This window comes from Lonchura striata, chromosome 6 (assembly GCF_046129695.1).
Source record: "Lonchura striata isolate bLonStr1 chromosome 6, bLonStr1.mat, whole genome shotgun sequence".
Classification (NCBI taxonomy): domain Eukaryota; kingdom Metazoa; phylum Chordata; class Aves; order Passeriformes; family Estrildidae; genus Lonchura; species Lonchura striata.
Genome location: NC_134608.1, coordinates 9,703,984 through 9,727,941, shown reverse-complemented (window position 1 = coordinate 9,727,941; position 23,958 = coordinate 9,703,984). Strand labels below are relative to the sequence as shown.

The 23,958-nt window shown below is 39.0% G+C and overlaps 1 protein-coding gene across 3 annotated transcripts in view; it reads left to right on the top strand.

Annotated features, from left to right (window-relative positions):
• ASPG (asparaginase) overlaps nucleotides 1-23,450 on the top strand; it is a 44,369-nt gene extending 20,919 nt beyond the window's left edge. Inside the window, exons 8-16 of one of the 3 annotated variants that reach the window (XM_021528914.2) lie at nucleotides 442-627; nucleotides 3,566-3,679; nucleotides 6,669-6,788; nucleotides 7,826-7,921; nucleotides 8,774-8,937; nucleotides 15,184-15,270; nucleotides 20,972-21,071; nucleotides 21,372-21,430; nucleotides 23,029-23,450. In XM_021528914.2, coding sequence (XP_021384589.1) covers nucleotides 442-627; nucleotides 3,566-3,679; nucleotides 6,669-6,788; nucleotides 7,826-7,921; nucleotides 8,774-8,937; nucleotides 15,184-15,270; nucleotides 20,972-21,071; nucleotides 21,372-21,425 — 921 coding nt within the window. In that variant the 3' untranslated portion in view covers nucleotides 21,426-21,430; nucleotides 23,029-23,450. Of the gene's footprint in view, nucleotides 1-441; nucleotides 628-3,565; nucleotides 3,680-6,668; nucleotides 6,789-7,825; nucleotides 7,922-8,773; nucleotides 8,938-9,292; nucleotides 9,387-15,183; nucleotides 15,634-20,971; nucleotides 21,072-21,371; nucleotides 21,431-23,028 lie in introns of those variants that run through there. The other 2 variants (XR_002465317.2, XM_021528915.2) reach the window with 2 other exon arrangements.
• The last annotated feature ends 508 nt before the right edge of the window (nucleotides 23,451-23,958 follow it).

Genomic DNA, 23,958 nt, shown 5'->3' with positions numbered 1-23,958 from the left:
GCTAAAGCCAAAAAAAATATGGGCCAGGGTGTGGAGTTCTAATCTCAGTTATTAATTCAACATTTATTTCATAAGTGTAACTGTACCTTTTTGTTGCACCAACCAGTGGTGCAACAGCACAGTCTGTTAATGGCACCTGAACAATAGCATCCTTTTTCTCATCAGCTAATCACTGTACAAAACAGTTTATTTTAAAATCTATCCCTCTAGAAATTTTAATGGAAGTCAGAGAGAAAAAGTCTCATTTTTTAAAAGCTTATTCTACAGTCTCAGTTGTTGCAAAAGAGAAGCACAGAAGGGTGTAAGAAGACTGTAAGGCATGAGATCCTGTAGGACTATAGCAGGAATAGACCACTTTAAAAAATGCTGTGCCATACTTGAAAATTGTAAGGATGACCTAACATACCTTTTGTCTCTGTTCCCTGTCTTGTTTTTAACCAGGTAAAAGCGTTCCTTCAACCTCCAATTGAGGGCATAGTACTTGAAACTTATGGAAGTGGCAATGCCCCAGACAAGAGAGAGGATTTGCTGGAAGAACTGAGAAAAGCAGCTGAGCGCAAAGTGGTGATTCTGAACTGCACCCAGTGCTTACGTGGGGCTGTTAAAACAGTCTATGCAACAGGGCAGGTGAGGGCTGAGCAACCACTTCATTCCCCTCTGCTGTGTAAAACAAACATCCCACTGATACTTGCTTTAAACTTCCAGTATTAACAGCATATAAAACCAGGTTTATTAACTGCAAAGTTGTTGCTCATAAAATAACTACATCTGAAAAATCTTAAGCTGGAAGCATTTAAACATATATCTACACAAAAATACCCTGTTACTCCTGGTCTGAATGGTCAAAACAGGCAGCTCAAATCCCAGATTAGTGATTATTCACTCCTGTCATGTGCAGCACTCCAGGATACTTTGCATTAGATCCGTAGTATCTCTCTCAGAGGGATTCCAGTGAGCTAAAAGCTAGTTTAGGGGTCAGAAGATCAAATAAAATAGTATTTGATAGGATAACAGTTGCTTAGCTACAATGTAGGAGCATGAAGAAAGCCTGTAGATTCAAGCAGTATTCCAAATCCCAGTTCTTTATTTGACTGGAAGTACAACTGAATTCAGGGTGAGATTGGAGAACAGTATCTAAGGAATTGTCTGTATTGAAGAATGAAAATCAGTTTGGTTTAACCCATGAGGGTTGGCTTAAAGCAGGTTTTGTTATTATTCAGGGCATTTTGTAGTGTGTTTCTACCACAAGTTGTGTACCAAAACACGACATCACTGGGACCAATAAGAATACAAAGCTGTATAAGAATATGTGCTGCATGTATTAGTGTGGGGGAAGCTGGTTTAACTGGCCTTTAGAAAAGGAGAAGATATTAAATAGCCAAGAAGCACTACTAGAAAGTGACTCATCCTTCTGCCGTGGACACCTGGTTTTTTTGGGAGCAGCCACCCATCTGGCAGAGCCAGCTTCTCCTTTGACTGCATGGCAAACCTAAATACCCTGTCTGGTGCTGAAACCTACCTCTTTTAGCTTTGGTTTTGACACAGCTTTATATAATATTTGCACAAGGACTGTTTTGAGGAGAAAGAAATGCATATTGTAAGATTTTCTTCATACTTCCTTAGTATCCAAACTTGGTATTTTCTGATGTGGGCAATTATTTGGATGTTGGTAAAATTTTTGCATAAGTTTATGGAGATGTTTTGAGAATTAGTGACTTTTGCAAAGATGCCATGCTTTGTAGCAAATACTCTAGAAATATCCAGATTATATAGAACAGCTCACTCAGAAGGGAAAAAGCAGTTAAATCAATAAAAGACACCAAATTTATATTTGAAAAACAACATGAAAATGAACCCTAGGTTTTATGTGATCTTCTGCTTGAAATGAACTGTGAAGATTTATGGAAAGAAGAAGGAAACCCCTTTCCTATGCTTTGGTTAAAAGATTATCCAAGTAGACACCTATAATGGCTTTTTGCACACTGATCCAGACTCTGGATATGCTGAATTGAAAGATTCTGCTCAGGTCTTACTGAACCACTTTAGGGCTGTGCAGAAATGTGTTCCATTCTGGCTTCCATTTTTCATATGGAGTTTGTACTATGTTGCTTCAGCATCAGCTGTTGGAGGCTGCCCTATTTTCTTGGCATCTTTTGAGGAGAACACTGAGCAAGGCAAGTCCTACAAAGTTACTTCATACGTGTTCTTTCACTGCCTTCTCCTTTTCATAAGGAAATGCTCAGTGGAGGAAGTGTAATGAGTGAATGCTGTAAAGTTGCTGTAATGTTAATTTTACTTTGATTTTTCTTTAAATTAAACATTTCAAAGGTCTTTGCACATGCTGGGCCAGTTTTTACTCATTTGAGCTAGTCAGGTAGGTCAGCTGAGTCCCTGGCTTCTCTTGAACTGTTTGTTTTAATTAACTGAATGTCTGGCCTCTGATCCATCTACACAGTAGAAACTTATAACTGAGGGGACTTTAGGTATAGGAAGGAAGCTGGGAAATCCCTTCCTCCTCCTCTTTCACACACCCACTGAAAAAGCCCTAACTGTTCTTTGGTTAGCTCTACAGTACAGAAAGTATTTCTCACCTTCTCTATATATGGTTTCCCATGGGACTCTAAAAAATGTTACTCTGGGTTTCCCAGACGTGGTTAATGAGCTGATTAAGGCTCTGTATCTTGCTGAAAATATTACAAGTTTTGAAGCTGATGCGTGTATAGAAGGTATTTAAAAGTAAAATGCAGTGCAAAGAATCTAGTTCAAGATGCTTTACTGTGAGGCATCACATTATGGCAAAGAAGGCAGTCTGTGATTTGCCCAGGTACAGTTTAATGGCATGAGATCTGAAATCTCTTTTGTCTTTGCTGTCTTGTACACTTAAAAGGCTTGCTGATGATAGCAAAGATCCTTCTTCTTTTTGCTTTTGTTCAGACATTTTATTTTTTTAACTACCAGAAAGATAAGTTAAAAAGGTCATCTTTTTCAGTTGTTCCTGTCAGAACTGTGTAAATTACATATTTTAGTTGTATCTTCTAAATCATACACTGCTAGTGCAGCCTGCAAGAATCTGAAAGCACTCCCGCTGTGAGCACGCTGTAGTGCTGGAATTCATCCAAAGTAATGCCCCATAAAAGAATGGTAAATATGTCTGTGTGAGAACAGCCTACTTGGCAGTGTTCAAAATGCCACTGGGTTAAAACAGAGTAACTGCAGCTTTTCAATAAAGGGAATCTGACAACTCTGCAGATAGCTGATATGGACCTGTAACCTTTCCCTTTTAACATAGTAAGCGACCGTGGCAAGCATTTGGTGGAATTCTTCAGTGTTATTGCAGGAAAATGAATTTAAAGTAAAAGTCATCTTTATTCAGATTGCTCTAGTATTTGCTTGGTATTTGATAATTAAAGTACAAAAATTACAGTGGCAGTAGGAGGAGCAAGAGAGTGGAGGCTTGGCTGCACGCTGCATTCTGTGTAGCTACTCATCTTCCAAACACCTTTTCTGTATGTACAGGTATTTCTGAAAGCTGTGCTAATTAGAATCATTGTTCCCTTTTATTCAGACTCTTGCTGATGCTGGAGTAATTCCTGGAGGTGATATGACACCAGAGGCAGCCCTAACTAAACTGTCATACACACTCAGCAAGGGAAACCTTAGCTGGGAGGAGAAGAGGCAGGTAAATATTTCAGTGTGATCTTGAAAGCTTAAGTTTCATATCTACTATGCTAACTTCTGCTTAGCTTCATGCCTTGAGCTTCTCTCTTGCATTTAAAAGCAGTTGGTTCCAGAACCATAATATGAACAACTCGTGTTTTTGTGTTTTTTTCTTATGGAAAACACTATTAAGCAAACAAATGTATGAAGATAGGGAGAAAAAAGAATTCTCTGCATAAGTCAGCTGAAAACCATGACTGAGCCATAAAAATGCCATCTGTAAATGGTAGCAGTCTAGCTTGGACACTTCTGTACTGAAAACTCCATGTGGAAATTCTTACGGGAGACAGAACCCCAACCCAACTGAAGTCATCAAAGATCTTGTCATTGATCTTAGTGTGGTAAAGATTTAATCCCAGACTCATTCACATAAAGCTGATTCTGAAAATAAATATTGCCTACAGCCTCTTCCTTTACAGCATTACTCATAGACGTATTAGATTTTATTTCTCTGAGATACACTTTGTAATACATAAAAAGTAGAGGATTATTCTAGAACCAGTTGTAACTCTTTTTAAAATCAGAGTCCCTTTAACAATGTTCTTACTGTTCATTGGTTGCTTAATTAAGGCTTTTTTTTCCTGCAGGTTACATAGCTGTTTATCATGTTCCTTTTATACAAGGAGCCTATAGCTGAATTAGATAAGGGAACAGTAATCTGAAGGAATGCATAAATATCTGTGCTTGTATGTAGTGAAATCTTAATCCTGACACTTTGGGAGATGACATCATAATGAGTCACTCTCCAGACTTAACACTGTAGGCACATGTCTATCTCATGATGGTGCTTTGTTTTTATTAAAACCATAATAAACCTGATCATTATTTCATGCTCCACATCTTCCAAGCAGTAGCAGCTCGTGAGACAAACATATTTGGATACCTGTGATGCTAAGTGTAGTGTCTGAAAGTACCACTTACTGTACTTAGACACAGTTTCAGCCTCTGAGCTTGCTGTCATTTGCTAAAGCTGAGAAATGGGAGGAGGAGGAACAGTGTGTGTCTTAAGTGAGGATGCTCTGTGCAAGGACATGCCTGGCAGGTGACACAGTGCTGTGAGGAGCAGGGGTTATTGGATGTGTACATTTGCATTCAGAAACTCCAGCTCTTCATTGATACCACTTTGACATACTCACTGACCCTGGAACATACACACACTATCTTGTTTTTTTTTCAATGCAGACTTTAATCTTCTTGCACAGTGGATCATTTGACCTGGGACAGGAGAAACCTTCCCAGTCTTGCCTGGGTGTGTGAGTTAAAATTTTATTTGAGATCCAGTTTTCTGAGGTGAGATAGCTGACTTACTCAGGTGAGGATTTGATGATAAGGTGTTTTAGGTACCAGGTCACACAATAATTCAGCATTTCATGTGCTGCCCTTTGGATAGTGCTACACAGTTTTTGTGTGGTGGTATGCTGTACCTCCTTTATATGGTATGAAAAACAAAATAACTTTTGCAATTTCTTTGAGTTATGCAGGGTTGGTTTCCTCATTTGACTCATTGTACAGACCCACAAACAATTGTGCTGGCACAACTAAGAAAACAGTATGCTGCATTGCCTGGGCAGGAATGAGTTATAGAGACCAGGAGAAGAAGAAATTCTGGAAATATGTTGTCTGTGGCAATATCTTCAGCTAAACATGTCACCAAACAATAGTCTCCCAAGAGACAGAAGCTCTCCTGAAGCTGGCGTTGTTATTTTGGGATTCTTTTACAACATGAAGAGCAAGGAATGTGCCCCCAGACACATACAAATGTCTGAAGAGCTGGTAGGACTGAATAAGGCACACAGGGTTTTGCACTGGGTGCATTGAGCACAGGTGCCAATTGCTAAGGTTACCTGTGTAAAGCAATGATCTCAACCTGTCAAATTCTAAAAGTGAGCCAAAGCAGTTGGTAGCCTTTGAGTTACATGTATATGGGACTCTCCCAGCAGACAGCTATGGTGTTGTTAGCTCTTGGAAGGTTTTTTTTTTAATAAAGGGCATGCCTAGACATAAGTAAACCTGGGGCATTCCTCCTGCCAACATGACATCTGTTTCTTGCAAACTTTCACAATCCTGCTTTTTAAAATTCTAATTGAAATAACTCTGTGCTTTATAGCTGCATCAGCAACCTTTCCTGAAAGAGTGCCAGTGTGTAAAATTGTCAGAATTGAGGAAACTAGTTGCTTTTTCTTGATGACTGGCTTCTCTCTGTGTTCTCCGAGTTTCCTGGAGTCTGTCATTAGAGCATTTTCATTTCTTTATTGCCCTATTCAAGTACTTTGTGCACATGAATTGGCTGACCTTTTTACATTTTGATTTGGTTTTTATTTCCCAGTTATATTGGATGCACCCATCCTGAAAACTGTTACATGCCTGTTTGGGTACTGAATGACTGCTACTACTGTAGATTTTCTGCATTCAATGCTGGATCTATGTCCAAAATTTTGAAAATCTGGGGCTAATAGAGCTGTTTGAAAACTCATGGAAATACATGACTGTATACAGGCAGCACTAGGCTTTGTTTTGAGGTTTATGTACACAGTCTGTGTAGGAGTCCTGAGGTTTGTGAATGCTGGCAAGAGGCAACAGCATTTCGGAATATTCTGGTCTTAAGCCTCATTCTGCTCATTACTCATTATCTTTGTGTTTTTAAGTAGGCTGCAGCTTACCCCACTAGGGAACTTTTGTCTGCATATTCTAAAATTTGGGGTGTTTTGTTATGTGCTTATTTTGGTTTTTGCTTTGGAAGAAACTTCTGTTTGCCTGTCTCTCTCCCTCCTTTGTCCCATGCAGACGTGCAGTCTGCATGGGACAGTAACTATTTCTTTAATCTTTTGTCTGCATTCAATTAGTTTCCATAATTCCTCCAAACAATTTTCTAACTTGATTCTAAGGTTTTTTATTAGACTACCACAATTTTTTTCCTCTGCTAACAAAGGGTTTGATTACTTGCTTTTCAGATGCTGAGTGAGAATCTAAGAGGAGAAATGACTGTTGTACCCACAGGAGCCAAGATATCTTTGAGAGATAGCAAGTTTATTCAAGTGATTGCCAAATCTCTAAGTATCAGCAGCAAGGAGGTATATACTTAAATATTTAAAATTAATACCATGTTAAACTGTAAACTGAGTTAAATGAGCCTAGATTAAAGATGAACAGCAAAGCTGAAAGAAAATTGGAATATGGAGTTAGGAAGAAAGAACACAATGACAATTCTATAAATAAAATGTTTTAAATTAAAAACATATTAACGTTTTTTCCCCCTCCTTTGTAGCCCCATCTTGGGATTATTTTCTTGGCTATCTGGTTACAATAACAACCCTCAGATAGAGGCTGTAATTCAGGGTATCAATGATATGAATAATTGCTTTATATTTTTGTGGTCAAATATATAGACAGTTTGGAGCAATCCAAATAATAATGGGTAAAACAGCTTAATTGTACATGCAGTAATAGAAGAATGATACTAAGGAAGCATTACACAAGTATAATTTAGTCCTTCACAATTAGAAAATGTAATATAGATATAAATTAGATAATGTAGTACTGGTTGTACAAATACTCCCTTTTTTCTTGACTTGGGTTCAGGGAAGATGGGATTTTTATTAACTAGTGAACACTGAATGTATTCTTTAGTTCTTCTTTAGTAAGAATGAGAAATGGGAGAATATTCAGGGGGCCTAGGAGGCTTGTCAGTGTAGGTTTGAAAGGACAGGTTCCACAAATATCTGAGGAATAACATTAATAAAATTGATCCAGTCTTGAGGATATGGTCTTTTTCAACTCCCACCAGCTTGGTTTCTCCTACTGTACTGATGTGTAGCTATGTCAGTACAGAGATGGCACTTAGTGTGTGCACCTTAAATGGTTTATAAAACATCAGATACTTGCAGTGTTTCCAGAGAGGAATATAAATCTTACAGATGTGAGACTGACAGAATGTAAAATAAACACGAGACTTCTTTCCTTTCAAGAACTAAACGCTACCAGTTGTAAATGTACAAATTACTAATTTGGAAACTTTACATGAAAGCAAGGGCAGTGTTTTTATGACTTGGGTGTCAATCGCATTAGAGGTGAGGTTTATATTAAATGTTTAATTTTATTTGTTTCTCAGGAGTTAGAAGCCGTACGAGATGCATTAATTCCACCTTTGGCTTGTGCTGCAGCTAAACTGGGTGACATAGATGCACTAAGAGCCATAGCAGAAATGGTAATGTAGAATGAACAGTATGTACAAAACATTAATTTTTAAATAGAACTGTAATTGATGATAGGAAGCCATACTCATAGAAAGTGACAATGTAAGTTTTAGAGTCAAGGCGCTATGACAGTTACAAATTGTTTCTAGACTTCTTGATCTTTGCCTTTCAGAACTGGTATGTTCTTGTCCCTCTCTGGTTTTCAGCTGCTTACATTTTCTTTTGAACAGGTAGATTAAAACACAAGTTCTTATCTGCTAACTTTGGAACATTTTAAAATTATTTGTGCTGCTTTCTTTTAGCTTAACTTTCTTTATGCATATTCATAGCATCCGTCTTTTGGATGTAAATCTCTCAGGAATAAAAAAAAAAAAACTTGAAAATTATATTCAAGCAAAACACAGTGCAGTGCTAATTCAGGATTTCTGTCTCTCCCCAGAGCTCTGACTTGGGTTATACCCAAAGAAGAAACAGGCATTTCCCTGTCATCTCTTTTCTTTTTTCCCCCCTCTTTGCCTTGATTTACCCTACTATTGAGATTTTGGTAATGGGCCTCAAGAAACAGTAAATATATCTTGAAAGTAGGAATTAACTAAGACAAGAACAGTTTGCAGTCTATGGGCACAAACCTGCTGTATGGTGTGCTGTAATAAAGAATATATTTCAGTGGGAAACATGCAGGAGGTGGAATAAATATCTGTATTGGCGCTAAAACAATGCTGCGAAATAAACTTTATTTTTGACAGGCTTAACAATTTGGTGGCAGAATTAAAATGCGATGTATACATCCTCCTGTGACGTTTGGCACAGCTTGATGTGCAGCCATTATCTTTTTGGCATGTGAAGGGTATGTCCTTTTGCAGGGTGGAAACCTGAGCTGTGGCGACTACGACGGCCGAACTCCTCTCCACATCGCAGCCTCTGAAGGGCACCTGCCCTTAGTCGAGTATTTGTTGATGTCTGGTGCGACTGTTTATGCCAGAGACAGATATGGATCTACCCCACTGATGAACGCCATCAAGTTCAGGTAACAATTTATGTACTGCTCTGTATAAGGTTTATAAACTTGCTGTCATTTTAGAGTTCAACTCCATCCATCCGGTGTTCTGGTCTTGACCGGTCTCAGCAGTCATGTGTAAATGACAGCAGTTAAAATAACACATATCAGCTTATTTCAAAGGATGTGACGAGCCTAAATGAAATGATTTTTTAAAATAATGTGGAATGAAATCAAACAACTTGATATGCATGCAGAATTTTAGCATAAGGTAATTATTGCTGTCCTCCTGCCAAGACTTTGTCCATAATTTCAGGGCTCTACTCTTTATTCTGAATCTTCCTTATAAAGCAGAGCCAAACTGATCACTCCTTTTGATTGTCAGAAGTGAGAGTGCAGGACCATGGGCTGTCTGTTCTCTTTCTGCCCTTCCCTTTCTCATCAAGACCAGAATGTTTCAGTTGGCACAAAATACACCGGTAGGTTGACATGTTTTAATCTTCTTCTTCCACCAGTGCTTTCCTGAGTCTCTTGCTGGATGACTGGTTTTTTGATTTTTTCCTTCCACCCACTCATAATTATACGGGATGGTTGCATGGCTGTGTCTGCTTTGTGGATTTCCTCTTCCTGCTGTTATGAATGTCAGCAGTTCTTGAATGGTAGTCATGGACTTGCACTTCTCTGGTCTCTTCCATGTTGTATAGTCCTAAGGAATGGCCATATCACAGAATATAAAAGTTACCAGTAATCAGAATTTAATTTTCTAAGATTTAGTTTGTATAGCCTGGGGATTCATAGAGCCATTGGTCTTCCAGCATGTTAGAAGCTGCACACCATAATCTCTCCTTGTCTTTGATCCACTTTCAGCTCCTTATCTGATATTCAGTCTGTATCATGGCAGGAGAAAAGCCATTTTTTTCTGTAGAAGAGCTCAGATGGATTGATTTTTCGTGGTATTTCTGGGTGAATGTCCCCAAATATCCCTACAGCTTTCTAATGCTGACAGGTTCGCCTGGTCTGTCAAGCTGGAATTAGCTCCCTGGGAGGTCTGACAGTCCTGGATTACCATGGGCTGCAGGAATAACTTGAAGACTTCTTCTGTTTCAAAGAACAGCTGTAGAAACCTCGCCAGGCTCTCTGGCTGTGAGAGCTGGAGTGCGGCGTGGCCGCGCTGTGCTATTGCCATTCCTCCTGCATGGTCCCGAACGGCTTTGTGGCTGCTGCTTTACCTCATGAATATATAAGCTCTGCAGCCTTAAAGCAAAAACAAGCCCAACAGCAAATCAAACAAATAACCTTTAAGTTAAATAGAGGTGGCTCTTGTCCAATGTGAGAAAATGCTAAAGCATTAGATACTATTAGATGTTCCTGCAAATCAGGCACCTACTTTTTTTTACCACACCCATCTACCGCCTGAGGAATTTCACATGAGCTTGTTGTTTGGATTCCTTAGATTTGCCACTCCTGTATTAGACTCCTACTATGACTCTTAAGCTCTTTAAAACTGCACACCCATTTTGATGCAGGGAATTCTAAAAGGAAGCTGCACCATAACCATTTTCAGTTTCTCTTTTTGTTTCCACTGTTGGAAAGAGAGGAAGAGTTGACTTAGAACTAATCTCATAAATGTGTATTTATGATCTGCTGTGTACTCACACTGCATTTCACACTGGTAAGCATATAAAGGAGAATGCTAAAGAGCAGACAGCTGTATATGTGTGTAATTAGATACCCACTAAAAAGATTTCTGCTACAGAAGTATTTAAATTCTATTTATTAAACACTTGCAAGCTGAAAGTAAAGAGATTATCCTGATAGAAAGTAGCAGAGAGGGAAGGGGTGGGGGGGGAAACTAATGATAATGAGTGTCAGTGCTTTAAACTGTTTAATATTGTAACTTTCTCAATTTTACTGAACATTGCATCAGCTTAATCCCATTTTCTGAGAATTAATATTCGTTTAATTGGCATTTAACTGCAATACAGTATTCACTCATCTTAAAAATAGCTTTCTTACAGCCTTTTATGTAACATTTCTCAGTGGCTCGCCTTTTAACCAGCATGCAAACCTGTATAATGATGACTGATTTCTCTCTTCCATTTATTAATTTGTAAAGATGACCAGGAGTTATGTCTCTTCTTAAAAGCTTCTTAGCATATCACTGTCAGCTGATAGACCAGTGATTTGATTTATGTCAACGACAGTCTCTGACATTTTTTTACTTTAAGTGACTCTTTCTTTTTTTCTTTCTAAATAAGAAATAAACTACTGCATTTCCGCTTTTTCATTTGTAACTGCAATTTGCCTGTAGTCTCACTCACTTTATGCATGAAGCTAAACAGACCACTGTTAATCTAGGCCAGTTGTTTGACATAGCAAAATAATAGCATTCCTTTAATTTTCTTACAGCACCCTCAAGGGATAATTAATTTTCAAAACAATAGAATAATATTTTTTTTAATAACAAAAACTCTCTCAGCAGGAAAATGTCTTGAATAAAAATTTTGTATATTTTAAGTAGTAAAAGTGCTTCCATTTACTTGTAGAGCAGTGGTAAAAGGTTGAAAATGGAGAGTTGCTCATACAGTGCTGTGAGAACATCAGATTAGAGGTAGTAAAATTACCTCCCACGTAAATATGAATTTAAATACTTGATATTTTGAAAGGTTACATTTACATCAGGAAATCTAAGGTGGAGAGAAAATCTGTCTGCCATTGACTCCAAGAAGCACAATGTAGCCTGTCCTTACAGTGTTTGAGCACAAAATTCCCACTGATACCATGCAGAAAACCCAATAAGTGAAACTAAGCTGATCCTGCCATTACCATTCTGGTTGCTAGGGGAGCAAGCCTGAAAAAGAATGAAGCCAGTCAAGTTTGGATATACATTACACCTGCATTTCTTTAACAAGAGTTGGTGGAAGGTGTGGAGCCTAAGGCCCCAATCCTGCAAACTCTTACATGTGTGTTAATTTCACATGTATGATTCATCTCTTTTGAAGTTGTTTCACTTTTAATAAGTGTCTGCCAGGTGAGGGCCTGGGATGACAGGTACTGTACAGAACCTGGATTCCTGTGAATCCAGAGCCCTCGTGAACTGGTAAGGGTGTGGATGTCTTTACCTGGAACTCAAACTTTGCTCATAGTGCTGAATGTTGAAGATGCACCAAATCAGATAATCTGCTACAAATATATTAAAAATACTAGTATACACTTGAATTTTAAAGTCCAGTGTTACCAATAATGGAACCGAGCAGGTAGGAGACACTAGAAACACCTTTTGCCTATTTGTTTTTTCCTTCAGAGAGGGACGAATAATTGATACTACTAAAAAGCTATCTCAAGTAAAATGCAGAATAACATTTCTACAGCCTGTGTCTGACCAAGAGCCATGGTTTGGTGACAGAACATAGTAAGAAAAGGGAGGGTCAGGAACAGCTCATAGGTGACAATGCTAAGCATTTGGCTTTTGCTAAGCATTATCAGGAGGGGCTAAAATGATCATGGAGCTGTACAAGCCAGGGCTGGCTTGGGGAGGTTGCTATCCCACTGCACCTTGAGCTTTGACTGTCCAGCAGCTCTTTTGTTCTTGGTTTTGTGCTGTCACCTTCTAACAGGAATTGCATTTGAACCATTCCCAAGAAGTTCATGGCTCATGACATCACCTGAACTTCAGATCAGCTGAACTGTGACCCTTGTGATGCTTTTGTAAAGCCACAGGAGAGCAGCACTTTAAGAAACAATTTCTAAAGACAAATACCTCTCATGTGCCTAAGACATAACAGTATCAGAAAATTCACAGCCAGACTCTTGAGATATGAGAATGCCCTAGTGGTAGGTACAATGCAGCAGAAGAGGTGCTCTGGGAGGCTGAAGTTTGTTCAGAATGTCGATAGCGTTCGGGTGCACGCAGGAACAAGCTGCAGAGTGCCTTGCCTCCTGCATAGTTTTCATGTTGAGTGGTGGGAATGCCAGAGTTGGTCTGTTTGCTTTCTTGGGCTTCACAGCCACAGTACTAAATCTGACAATTTTAAAATTTGCATTACTATTTGTCCCTACTCTTCCTCTCCCTTGCCCTGTCTTTAACAAGCAGTAGTGCACAGCACTTATTCCCATTTTTCCAAGAAATGTGACTTTGAGTGACTCATCAGGACATTTTACTTCTGTTTAGAAATGCTTTATTGTAAGCATTTATTGTAAACACTATCAGTTACAATGCTGACAAACTTCTTATTTCAAACAACTTTTATCTTTTCCTTGTTTAAATTTTCTATATTAAATGAGTGGGGTAAATGATCCCAAATCTGTCTGTACCAGATATTTACAGTCTCACTCAGAGCAGTAATGGCTGTGTGGTGTGAGTGGGGTGTGAAGGTTCTGAGAGATTCTTCCTACCAGTAATGAGTAAATAGTTACAAAAGGAAGTGAAAATCTGTCGTTTTGCTGGTATCTAGAGATACGCACCTCAGGTGGAGCATGCTTTGCAGCCTTTATCTTTTAATGCTGTCTCATAGCAAAGCTTTTGTTTTAAAAAATGCTCATTTCATTCTGAGATTTCCTGTATAAGGTGGGAAATGAGGAACACTCCAGGGCAGTCCTTGGAGAGTAAACAGACACTCCCCATGTTCTGTTCAGTACTCAATGAGAGCCTGAGTGAACAGACATGTTTCACTTTAATCTATTTCAGGTCAAATTTCATTTCAACTAATTACTGTTTGGATTAAGACTAAAAACTAAAAAAAAATCATACATGTAGAATTCATGCTTTACCACCGATTGAAAAGTAGGAGACCTTGCCATTATTTTCTGGCTCAAGGAGATGCATGTGGATGATGACCCATGTCATAAGGGACCCACCTGAGAAAATACTTTAGATAATTGAACAAACTTGAGGCATGTGCTGTCCCAGCAATGCTTTGCTATGAAACAAAGGAAGATTTTTTTTTTGGCTGTCAACTGGAACAAAGCACAATTTAAAAAAAAAAAATGTCGCCTAAGGTCAATAACCTATGTTTGGAAAAACAAGATGATTCCTATAGAACATGTACAATTCTTTGGTTAGTTTAGAAACTAAAGCTCTTATATGGAACATATAAGCTTACATAGGCTTTATATGTTAAGTAACTTCTGATTGAAGATGGAGTTTCCTAAAAACAGACAGAAGGATTAGATAAGTAGTTTAGTCCATTTTAAAAATTGAAAGGCCCATGGCTACCACCAAGTAATTAAGCAGAAAGTGTATGTGAGCTTTTTTTTTTTTTTTAATTATTACAGATGATTTTTTAGGCACTTGGTTGGAAAAACTCGAGTATTTCCTATTAAATGATAAGTCTTTATTTTGAAGTGCTGTATTATAGCAACTTACTTAAAATAGGAACTATTAAGCTATTCCTGATCTACTGGGTTAGCATGCTCTTTCTGGAGAAAAAAAAAAACAAACTGTGTTTTGATTTGTATACTAGATCAATTGTTTAACACAGGAGCATTCTGTCATCTCCTTTTCAAACCTAATTCTAAACCTTCCACTAGGTTAGTTATGAAAAATGTATTTGCAGGTTTTTTACTTCCCATGTTATTTTCTACCACAACAGTACCTTTAGAGAACAGCCTTTCCACAGAGTTTCTTAAGCATCTGACTAAGGTGTAGGTGTTGGCTGGCAGTGCCATTTGTCCCTTTATCTCAAAGGAAAAAACAAGGAAGACCTCCTAAAGTCTCCAGATAGAAATCAATAATAAAGGTATTGGGAGAAGGAAGTTAGGAAAAGATGTGCTTTTGACAGAGGTTCATAAGAATACTTACTATCATTCTGAAGCCCTAAAAATCTGATTAGCTTCACCGTTAACATAAAGATTCATTGCTTATCTGCAAGACACAATGTTTTATTTAAGACTGATACATATGGGCATTGTATTCTTTAAAATACAGGAATGATGCTATGTAATAAATAATCTCCCTATTTCAGTTACTAATATTTCTCCTGTTAAATAAAACTAGCCCTAAGGTTAAGACCCAAAGAATTCTTGGAAGAGAAGGGTATGCATCCCTTTCCCTTTTAGAGCTGAATGTAACACTTCCTTAGTGTGTGAATGAGTTTTTGAGAGGAAGGGAAGCTCTTTTTTACTGCATCTGTTGCCTTGGAAAAGATTGATTGGTTCTTTGATTGTGGAAAGGAGATTGACTGACTGTTTGTGTATATGACAATGTTGGATTCAGGGGGAAAAAGTAATTTTCAAGATGAAGTCACTTTCTTATTTTTTTCTCTTCCTCTCATAAAGGCACATACCAGTGATTAACTTGTTGCGAGAAACAGGAGCACACCTTTCAAGCCATGATTTGGAGGATGTTGGGACAATACTCTGCAGGTAAATGTGGTATTTGAGGTGGCCCTAAAATGCATGTGGACTGGGATGGTTTTTCAGAAGAGACTCAAAAATTCAGCACTTTCAATAAACAGTTGGGTCCCTGGCAGATGTGGGAGTTCTTTCTGTGACAGAGGAATAATAAGGCAACAAGTGAAGTGATGAAACTAAGAATCAACTCTGTTTCAAAGCACCAATAAATCAAGGGAGTTCCAAAGGACAAAGAATTGTGGGGATAAGTGAGCTGGAAGCAAATAAATACCCCATTTCCCCTCAATGTCTCTTATTGTGGAATGGTGAAAAGACGCTGTTCAAGGTGTGATTTTGTAACCGTTCTCTTTAAAAATAAAGCTGCACAAATCATCATTTTTTTGTCTTAAAGTCCACTTTTCACTTACTTTGGAATGGCTTCTGTTCTAACTAGTATGTAGGATTGTTCTTAAAAATAAATAAATCAAATAGACAAATAGGTTTAACCCCAAAATTTGTGAACTGCTGCTCACCATCACTATAGTTAATTTTAAGAGGATAAAATTCTCTTAGAGCTGGCTTTCCATACAGTTACTTTCAATATATAACAATGTGGATATGTGTTTTAAAAAGAAATAGCTGTTAGATTTCATTTTTTCCAATACTGCTCCTAAATTACAAATTACTCTGAAAATTGTGAGAAGGTTCCATGTATTTCCAAAAAGTACTTGCAGTTCTTACTTCATTTCCTCTTCTCTCTTCTTTTGAAAAACAAACAAAAAAACCCTGAGCACTGGTCTTTATCTCAGGACTTGTCAGAAAATCATGAGACTTGCAGGGACCAGCCAGTGCTGTATAATGTCTACCAAACTAGGTCAAGGTGAAGCTTATGCGTGTTCTGTGTAGAGAGTGGACTCTGTCCTTTGAGTAATTCTGAAATTAAAGAACACTTTCTGGAGTGTTTCCATTGTCATAACATGCTCAGTGGAGACTGGGTAATAAGACTTTTACCATGGAGTCAAAATATGTACTTCCTAGGGCACTGCAAGTGATAGGACAGAACTAAACCCTTGGTTTCTGCAGTTTCCCTCTGCCAAAAAAGGTTTAGGGAATGACATTCCTCTGCAAATAAATTGGCTTCTTGCTTAGTCCTGGTGGCATGTGCAGAACCAGTTTGGCGAGCTGACCTGGCAGTAATATATCCAAAACCAAAAAAAAAAAAAAAACAAAAAAAAAAAAAAAAAAAAAAAAAAAACCAAAAAAACCAACCAAAAAAACCAAGGAGAGGAAAAGGGTTCTTCACACAAAATAACAAAATGGGGTTCTCATGCAGTTTGTTAGAGCTTTTTAGGGATCATTGTGCACCTGGAGCTGTATGCCCTCTACTAGGAGCAGAGCCAGGCAGTGGTCAGGCTACAAGACAGAGCTGAAGTGGCTGCTCATACCCTGCTCCTGCAGAGCTGCAGCTCTTCATTTGCTCTGCTGTTTTAGAGGGCTTGACATACTCATTTCTAACAAAGTGGGCTTTTTCCACAGAGCTTTTTCCTCAGTTAACTATAAGTTACTAAATCTGAGGTGCTGGTGTTTGATATTTCTGCAGTGTCCTCAGATGACCTTACTGATACACTCATTTTTTCCAGCATGCTTTGGCTCACTTCTCTGTCCTCTCTCTTGTTTTAAGCCCCCTCTTTGCAGGCATTGGCATCTTCATGGCACAGCTTAAACATGGCCACATGGTCAAGCTTCTTATAGAACCAGATGGTTATAACATCTCCCTCTGTCTAATTTGAACTATTTTCCTATGTTTCTTCTATTTTGTAATGTGCCTTAAGCTGCAATTTCTACCAGTCTGAATTTGTTACCAAGGCAGTATGTCAAGTTCTTGGGGTTTAGAAGGATAAAGCTGCTTGCTTTCTGATAAGCTCTGTGTTTCTGTACTTAGCTAACTTAACATTTTCCCCCATGCAGTTCTCTCTGAATTAAACTATAAGCATGTTTTCCCTCTGCTACCTACCAGTCCTTAAGCAGACTGTTATGAAAGACCATGAATTGTCTCCTCAGCCTCCTTCTGTTTAGATTCATGATTTTAGAATAGAATAGTTCACTTGAAAGATTATGGAGATAAGATAAAAATAAATGTGTTCCTTTGGCATTGGTGATGTTTGAGAGGAAAAGGAGTACCAGCCAGAGCTAAGGGTTGGACAGTATCAGTGGGAACTCTTGTGTAGGAAGTGGCAATGCACATAGTTATTAAATCTTTCATGGTTTCATTTGCTGGTGTCTTTTTTAAAGTGAGAGGTGTAAGTCTGGTTTTAGAATCACTTTGTTGATGTTTGGTATCTGGTTCATGGCTTTGTTTGGAAATGAGATCTCAGTGTTAGTAATCTGTTAAAAATGTCAGAATATCTTCTCATATTGCAGTAGTATTGTCATCTGTCTGAAAAACCAAACTATGATGAGATAAATTGGAACACTTGGTGAAAGCTTCTAGACTTCTGGAGTTGGTAAACACTTGATGTGTGTTTGTTTTTTAAAGGGAAAAAAAGCTTGTATAGAACTGAGGTTCTTTACATCTGTACTTCACAAAATTAAACATGGGCACAAAGCCAAACCAGCTTTCTCATATTCTTAGATTTCATAAAATGATATGTTATAGTATGATATATACAAAGATGCAGCCTTTCAAAATCACCACCTTTCAGAATAAGATGCCTCTTCAATTTCACATAAAGAGGGGGTAAGGCTGGGGAAGGAAGGGTAAATATCCCTCTGCAGGAATAACTACCAAGCTTCTGCTGCTTGCTGTATTTCAAAGAAGTCTGTCTGAACTGAGAGAGATGTGGAGACACAGGCTAAGAACAGTACTCCCAAATGTGTTCAGGACAGAACAATCCATGTCTTGTGCTGGAATTGGTTTTTTTTCCCTTTGGATCTTCATTTTAAAAAAATAAGAAAAAAATTTCTGTCAGGGTGAAGACACACCTGAAAAAAAGAAAGTCTGTCCTGACTACTTTATATAGATATGGAAAAAGGAGAATTGCTGATAAAGCACAGCTTTGTGTCCCAGGGAAAGATTAAATCCTAATACATGAAGAGGCAGGAAGGAACCTCAAGGTGTCATTTCACTGTACATTTTACTTCCTAAATCTACAAATCCATTGGTGCTTGTCCTTATAAACACTTTGAGACCTGACAAGCTTTGCTCCTGGTCCCTGGCAGTAACAGAGCACCCCTTAAATTGCAGCTTGATGTTGGTGTGATTGTAGGCACAGACAGCACTGTCACTATTCTTGATATCTTAGTTCTGTCATCATCATGGCTACATTAGCCCTGCTGACACTGTGAACTGGATACATAATTTTTCTGAATGCAAGAGTACTGATAGGCAGGATACCTGGGATTATCAGCTGTCAAAGGTATCACAGTTTAGTAAACTGTGGTAGATAGTTATTTATCAACAGAGCAGGTTTTAAACATCATAGTGAGTGTATATTGAAGATATTTTTGTTCCATTGCATTATAGAATAGTGATGGACTTGCTGCTTGGAGGTAGCACTTGTAGCTGGAATTGCTGGCATAAATATCTTTGAGACAAATACAGAGTCGGGGTTCCTATAGTGTAAATTGAGAAGTCCTCTGTATATATTTTAGTATATGAAGTACACTTACTGTGTGTAAAGGAAATCTAAATGTGTATGGCCTGACTATGGAAATCTGGATTTGGAGAAAATGTTTTGTGGTGCTCCTGATGATCATCAATCTAGTAAATAGTAGGTATCTTCTGTTTAGACTGTTATCTAAATTTTCTCACAAGCAACATTACCTTTTCTTCTCTGGTCACAGTCCCCATAGAATAAAGTTCTCACTTGATCAGTAAATGGCTGCTGCAAAATTGAAGATACTTCTGTGTATTTGGATTGCTCTAATGTCACAAAAGGAGACACAGTTTTGCTCTCTGCAGCAAGGGTTAAATTGCTCTTTCTGAATCGGTGCCATTAATAGGCAGTTAATTTTCGAGTAAGTGCAGCTGTCCTTGTTTGTTGCTTACAGAGATATAGCTAAGGTGCCCTGAGTGTGTGGGTTGGTAATATTTCTGAAAGTCTTTGACCAAAGTGGTTTCCACTTCACACATGGCTGAACGATACGATTCTGTTTGGCAAATACAATGTGGTCTCCTGTCCAGTGTTGGTGATGCTCATAATTCTCTAGGCAGGTTTTTTGTTTCTTCCTTTAACCTGTGATCTTACAGTGTTAACAACAAGAGACTAATCTTTGTAAATAAAGATAATTCACGTGTTCCAGAAGTGGCTGCTAAGCAATTTCTTTGCTTTACTAATGCTTGTGCCTTTACTAATGGTCACCTCTTTCCTGCAGTTTCCTTACCAACCTCCCACTGAACTTCCTGTTGTACCTCCTTTGCTTTCCTCTGTTTCCTTATTGCTTCTGAGGGGCCTTCTCTTTTGTGATGGCAGTTTTCATTAATGATTGATTGATCCTTTCCTTCATCATGCCAGACTGAAGCACTGTTAAATCTCTTAGTACCCCACTACCACTTCCCTGTCCCACAAAGGCCTCAGCTGTGGGTCACCTGGGGCTTGCATGGAGGAGCACAGAGACCATTTGCTTTCCCTTTTCGTGCCCAGCCCCTGGGACTGCTGCAATTAGAGGCGTCCACTCCCCTGAAAACATATTTTCAGGTACTTAAGTGATTTTATCAACAGCAGAAGTGATTTCAACCTAGCAGAGAAGTGAATGTTGCAGCCCTGCTTTCATGGTTTCTTCCATGACTGCCCCTTGCATATTGAGCCTTCTCCACTCTTCACCAGGTCTGCCTGGCTTGGCCATCACCCCCAAAAGTTCTGCAAACTCATGGCAAGCTCAGGTCTAAGCCTCAGAGATCCTGGTATCCTGAAAAGACTGGAGGTCATATTCCCAAGCTTCCCAGCAGTTCAGCCTGTCTTCAGGCTTGGTACAGGCTGGCATGATTTTGCATATGCTCTTAGCCCTTTTACCAAAATGAGAGTTAAAAATCAACTTTAAGTATTGTGGATATGACTACCAGTAGATGTGCAAAGAAATCACCTGATGTCCATTCCTCTGAAAACTTTAACTAAGTTATTTGTATAGGATTCATTCTGATCCTTTCTATGGCTTGTTATATGTGGCAGGCAGAGGTCATCTTTGAAAAGCTTTTTACTTTTTTCTGTTTGCTGCCTGTTTAAATCCTACAAATGGTTTTATAAAATTCAAATATAGCTGTATTACTGTCCAAATAGTATCACATAAATATACTCAATGTCATAACTACTGATAGCAAGCACAGTTATGCAAACTCATGAAGGGGGTTTCTCAGTCCTGTGGATTGCTGGCACATCTGCTTGTGCTCTCACTCAGCTGCATCTTGATTTAGCCATTGCCTTCTCCCCAACTCATTTCATGAGATAAATATTGTGTTGTGAAATATGAAACTGCGTGACTTTTTTTTCCCCCTTTGGTCATAGTCACACCCACTATGTGAAACTAGCCTGTTGTAAGTACTTATAGCACAGCACTATTAATTTAAGGAACTGATTCATCAAGCTGTGTTGCTTGCTCAGCTGTTCAAAGCTGTTGTAATAGTGTTCCTTACCTCTCTACCCTGACAACCATGTTGAGCTTGGTTCAGCCTTCACCCACTGAGATCACTGAAATTAACCAAAAGATTTAGAACCTATATTAATTATTCTTTTTCCAGCCTTACAGCTAAAGGTGATGTGGATGGGCTGTATGCCTGGTACCTGGCTGGTGCAGACCTGGAGCAAACAGGTTACGATGGCAGGAATCCCCTACAAGTAGTAAGTGTCCATACAGTTGTGCTCCCTTGGTGTGCTAGCTGAGTAATAACACGTGCTCTTGGATAATATTTGTTTGGGAAAAATATATGTTGGACTATAAACTGGATTAGAATTTGTTACAAACTGAAATCTGGTGCTGTTGTGAAGCAATAAATAGTTGGAGTGAGAATTTTCTCATCTATGTTGAAGGAATTTAAATTGGATTTTAATGATTTTGTGGTAACATAGTCTTAATTCCCACAAGTATTTGCATGTCCTGGTGCATAGGATGACAGGATTTATTCATGTTTCTACTTACAGGCAGAGGCTACAGGACAGAAGGAGGTTCTTGACTTCCTTAAACAAAAGCGATAATAAAGGTAAGATTTTGTTCTCAAGTGTTGGAGTACTGAAACGTATCATCAGCACAAGTATGAAGAGTGATCTTGTATTTAAGCCCTAGTACATCCTGGGACATCTGGGTTCATCTGCTGTCCCTGTCTTGGTTCCTGATTTGACTCTGAGTACTTAAATCCTTCTTTGTAGAGTGGGGCTAATGTTTATTATTCTTTCTGTCTGAACCTGGAAATGCTTTTTTGCGCATTCTACAGTGTAGTTCTGAACTTGGTTGGGAATGTAAAAGCTACTAAAATAAAACCACTGAAAGCAACAATGTGATGTTTCATCAGCCTGTTGCAATAAAAGGCTCCTCTGTCTTGTCTGCTTTGGAGAGGAAATGCCTTTTATCAGGCACATTGGCCAGGCCTGGCTCTCAGGGCGCCCTGCCCCAGCACAGGAGCGTTCCCTTCCCCAGCACAGCTGCACAGCACCACAGGAGGCATTCAGGAGGGGCCACTGTGCCACCTGCAGCATCTCCACCTGCCCTCTCCTTCTGGCTTTCCATGGAGCACCCTAAACCAGACAATCTCCTGGTATGACATTGCCAACCACATGGGGAACGCGTGCCAGATTTGTCACAGAGCGGAGTTAGCTGTACTCCACACGAGGACTGCAGAAAGTTCTGTAACAGAGCTGTGCCCAGGGCTGCTCCTGCTCAGGGCACAGCACAGGGCAGTGCCACAGGCTCCCTCTTCCTCAGGCTGCAGAGGCAGCTGCCTGGTTGTGCCTGGCATGAATCCCTTCTGTGCTGCCACCATCCACGGCACGTTTCCCTGGCCCTGTGTGTGTGTGCCTCATATTCAGAGCATCAGATCTGGCAAGTCCCTCTATAGGGAACTTGTTGGGGCATTTGACCTTCTCCAGTGCTGTGCCGTAACTGGAAGCATTTAAAACACTTGCCTTTCATTTCTCAGAGCTCCTTTCTGATGCAATACATTGTTGATTTAGATTTGTCCAATATATCAGCAAGTCTAATCCAAATTTAAATATTGGGAGGAGATTATCTCCTTTATTTCTTAAAATTAGCACAAAATGTAGTTAAAGGTTTTGCTGCATCAATGATTATCTGACCACTAGTGCATCCCATCTGAGAGATGTTAGTGGGGACTGCAACTGGAATTTTTTATTTTCTCTATACTGGTTTAAATTAATGAAGGACACAGGCAGATTTCTTTGCTTTCAATTAAAGTTTTGTGATTTTCTTTGGTTTTAACTGATATGGAAGGACTAGATACAATCACAATCTTGAGTATTTAAATGGAAGTTTTCCAGCAGTCAGGATGGCAATGCTAAAATACCTTTAGAATATGAGTTATGCTATAAAGAGATTTCCATTTTCATTGAAACAGGTCTGCAAAAATCACTTTTCTTTTGTAAGTGTGGAGTGAATGTGTTAAATCCTCAGCTCCTCCATGGATCACCTCATAATTCCTTTGGACTCAGCCACCAGTAGTGTAGGCGGTCTGAAGGAAGTCTTTGGCACTGCAAGAGAACTGGCCTGGCAGGCTTCAGGGTGATCTCTTCTCAGGAAGGCTTTGGATATTGCCTGGTTCTAAACATCCATTCTCTCTTTCTCCAGGGGCTGTAGAAGATGGTCACTCCTCATCAGGAATACCAGCTTGAAGCATTAATGGTGTTAAGCCATTGTGGGAGGAAGAGAGGAAAGAAACAATAGTAGTGCTACTTGGGGCATACAGGAAAGCGACAGCTTAGAAAGATTCTTTATTTAGGATCACACTGATTGTCTAAAAATCATTCGCTGCCTTTATTTTTTAATCACTTTTCTGGAAATAAATTATTTTAAGTGAGTGAGGCTGGAATGCATGGCTGTTCTTGTTACAAGTTCTGATTTTAAAGACGCCTTTTGAATGTTCTTATGTTAAACCACTGAGGACAGTATTGCAGGCATAGCAAATGGAAATGCTATGGTGAATTCATACCAAGGAAAAACAGTGGATTGTGCATTTCTGGGTTTCAGCTAATAAAGTCTCTGAGGAACAATGTTGATTTCACTTTGTCTGTTTTTTTGCAATGACTTTTATCGTTCCAGCTGCAATTACAGCAATTGTGAGTGTCAGTGCAAACAATTGAATCAGTCATGGGCATCTGCCTGCAGTTGTGTACTAATCTTCACCAATGTGTCACTATAAACCCTCACTTGAAATGAGTAGGAGGCAGATGCCATAAAGCATGTTTGTGGGACTGCCTGAGTGAATTGATTGTTTTGTTTCTAATAGCATCTTTCCCACATCCTGACCGGAATATAATCAAGATTGCTACATGCTGGACACATAATTCTTTGGACTGTAAATGGGATCTCACTATTAACAGACCCCAAGTTTAAAATCCCAACCCTTGCAGACGAAATAAAGAAGGTGATACGTATGTTTACAGCTGTGTCTGCCCTAGAATATGTAAACGTAGGGAGTACTTCAGGCAAATGCATATATTGGAGATGGCAACTTTTAATTTCACCTACAGCTTCTGCAGTAATCTGTGTGGATTTTCT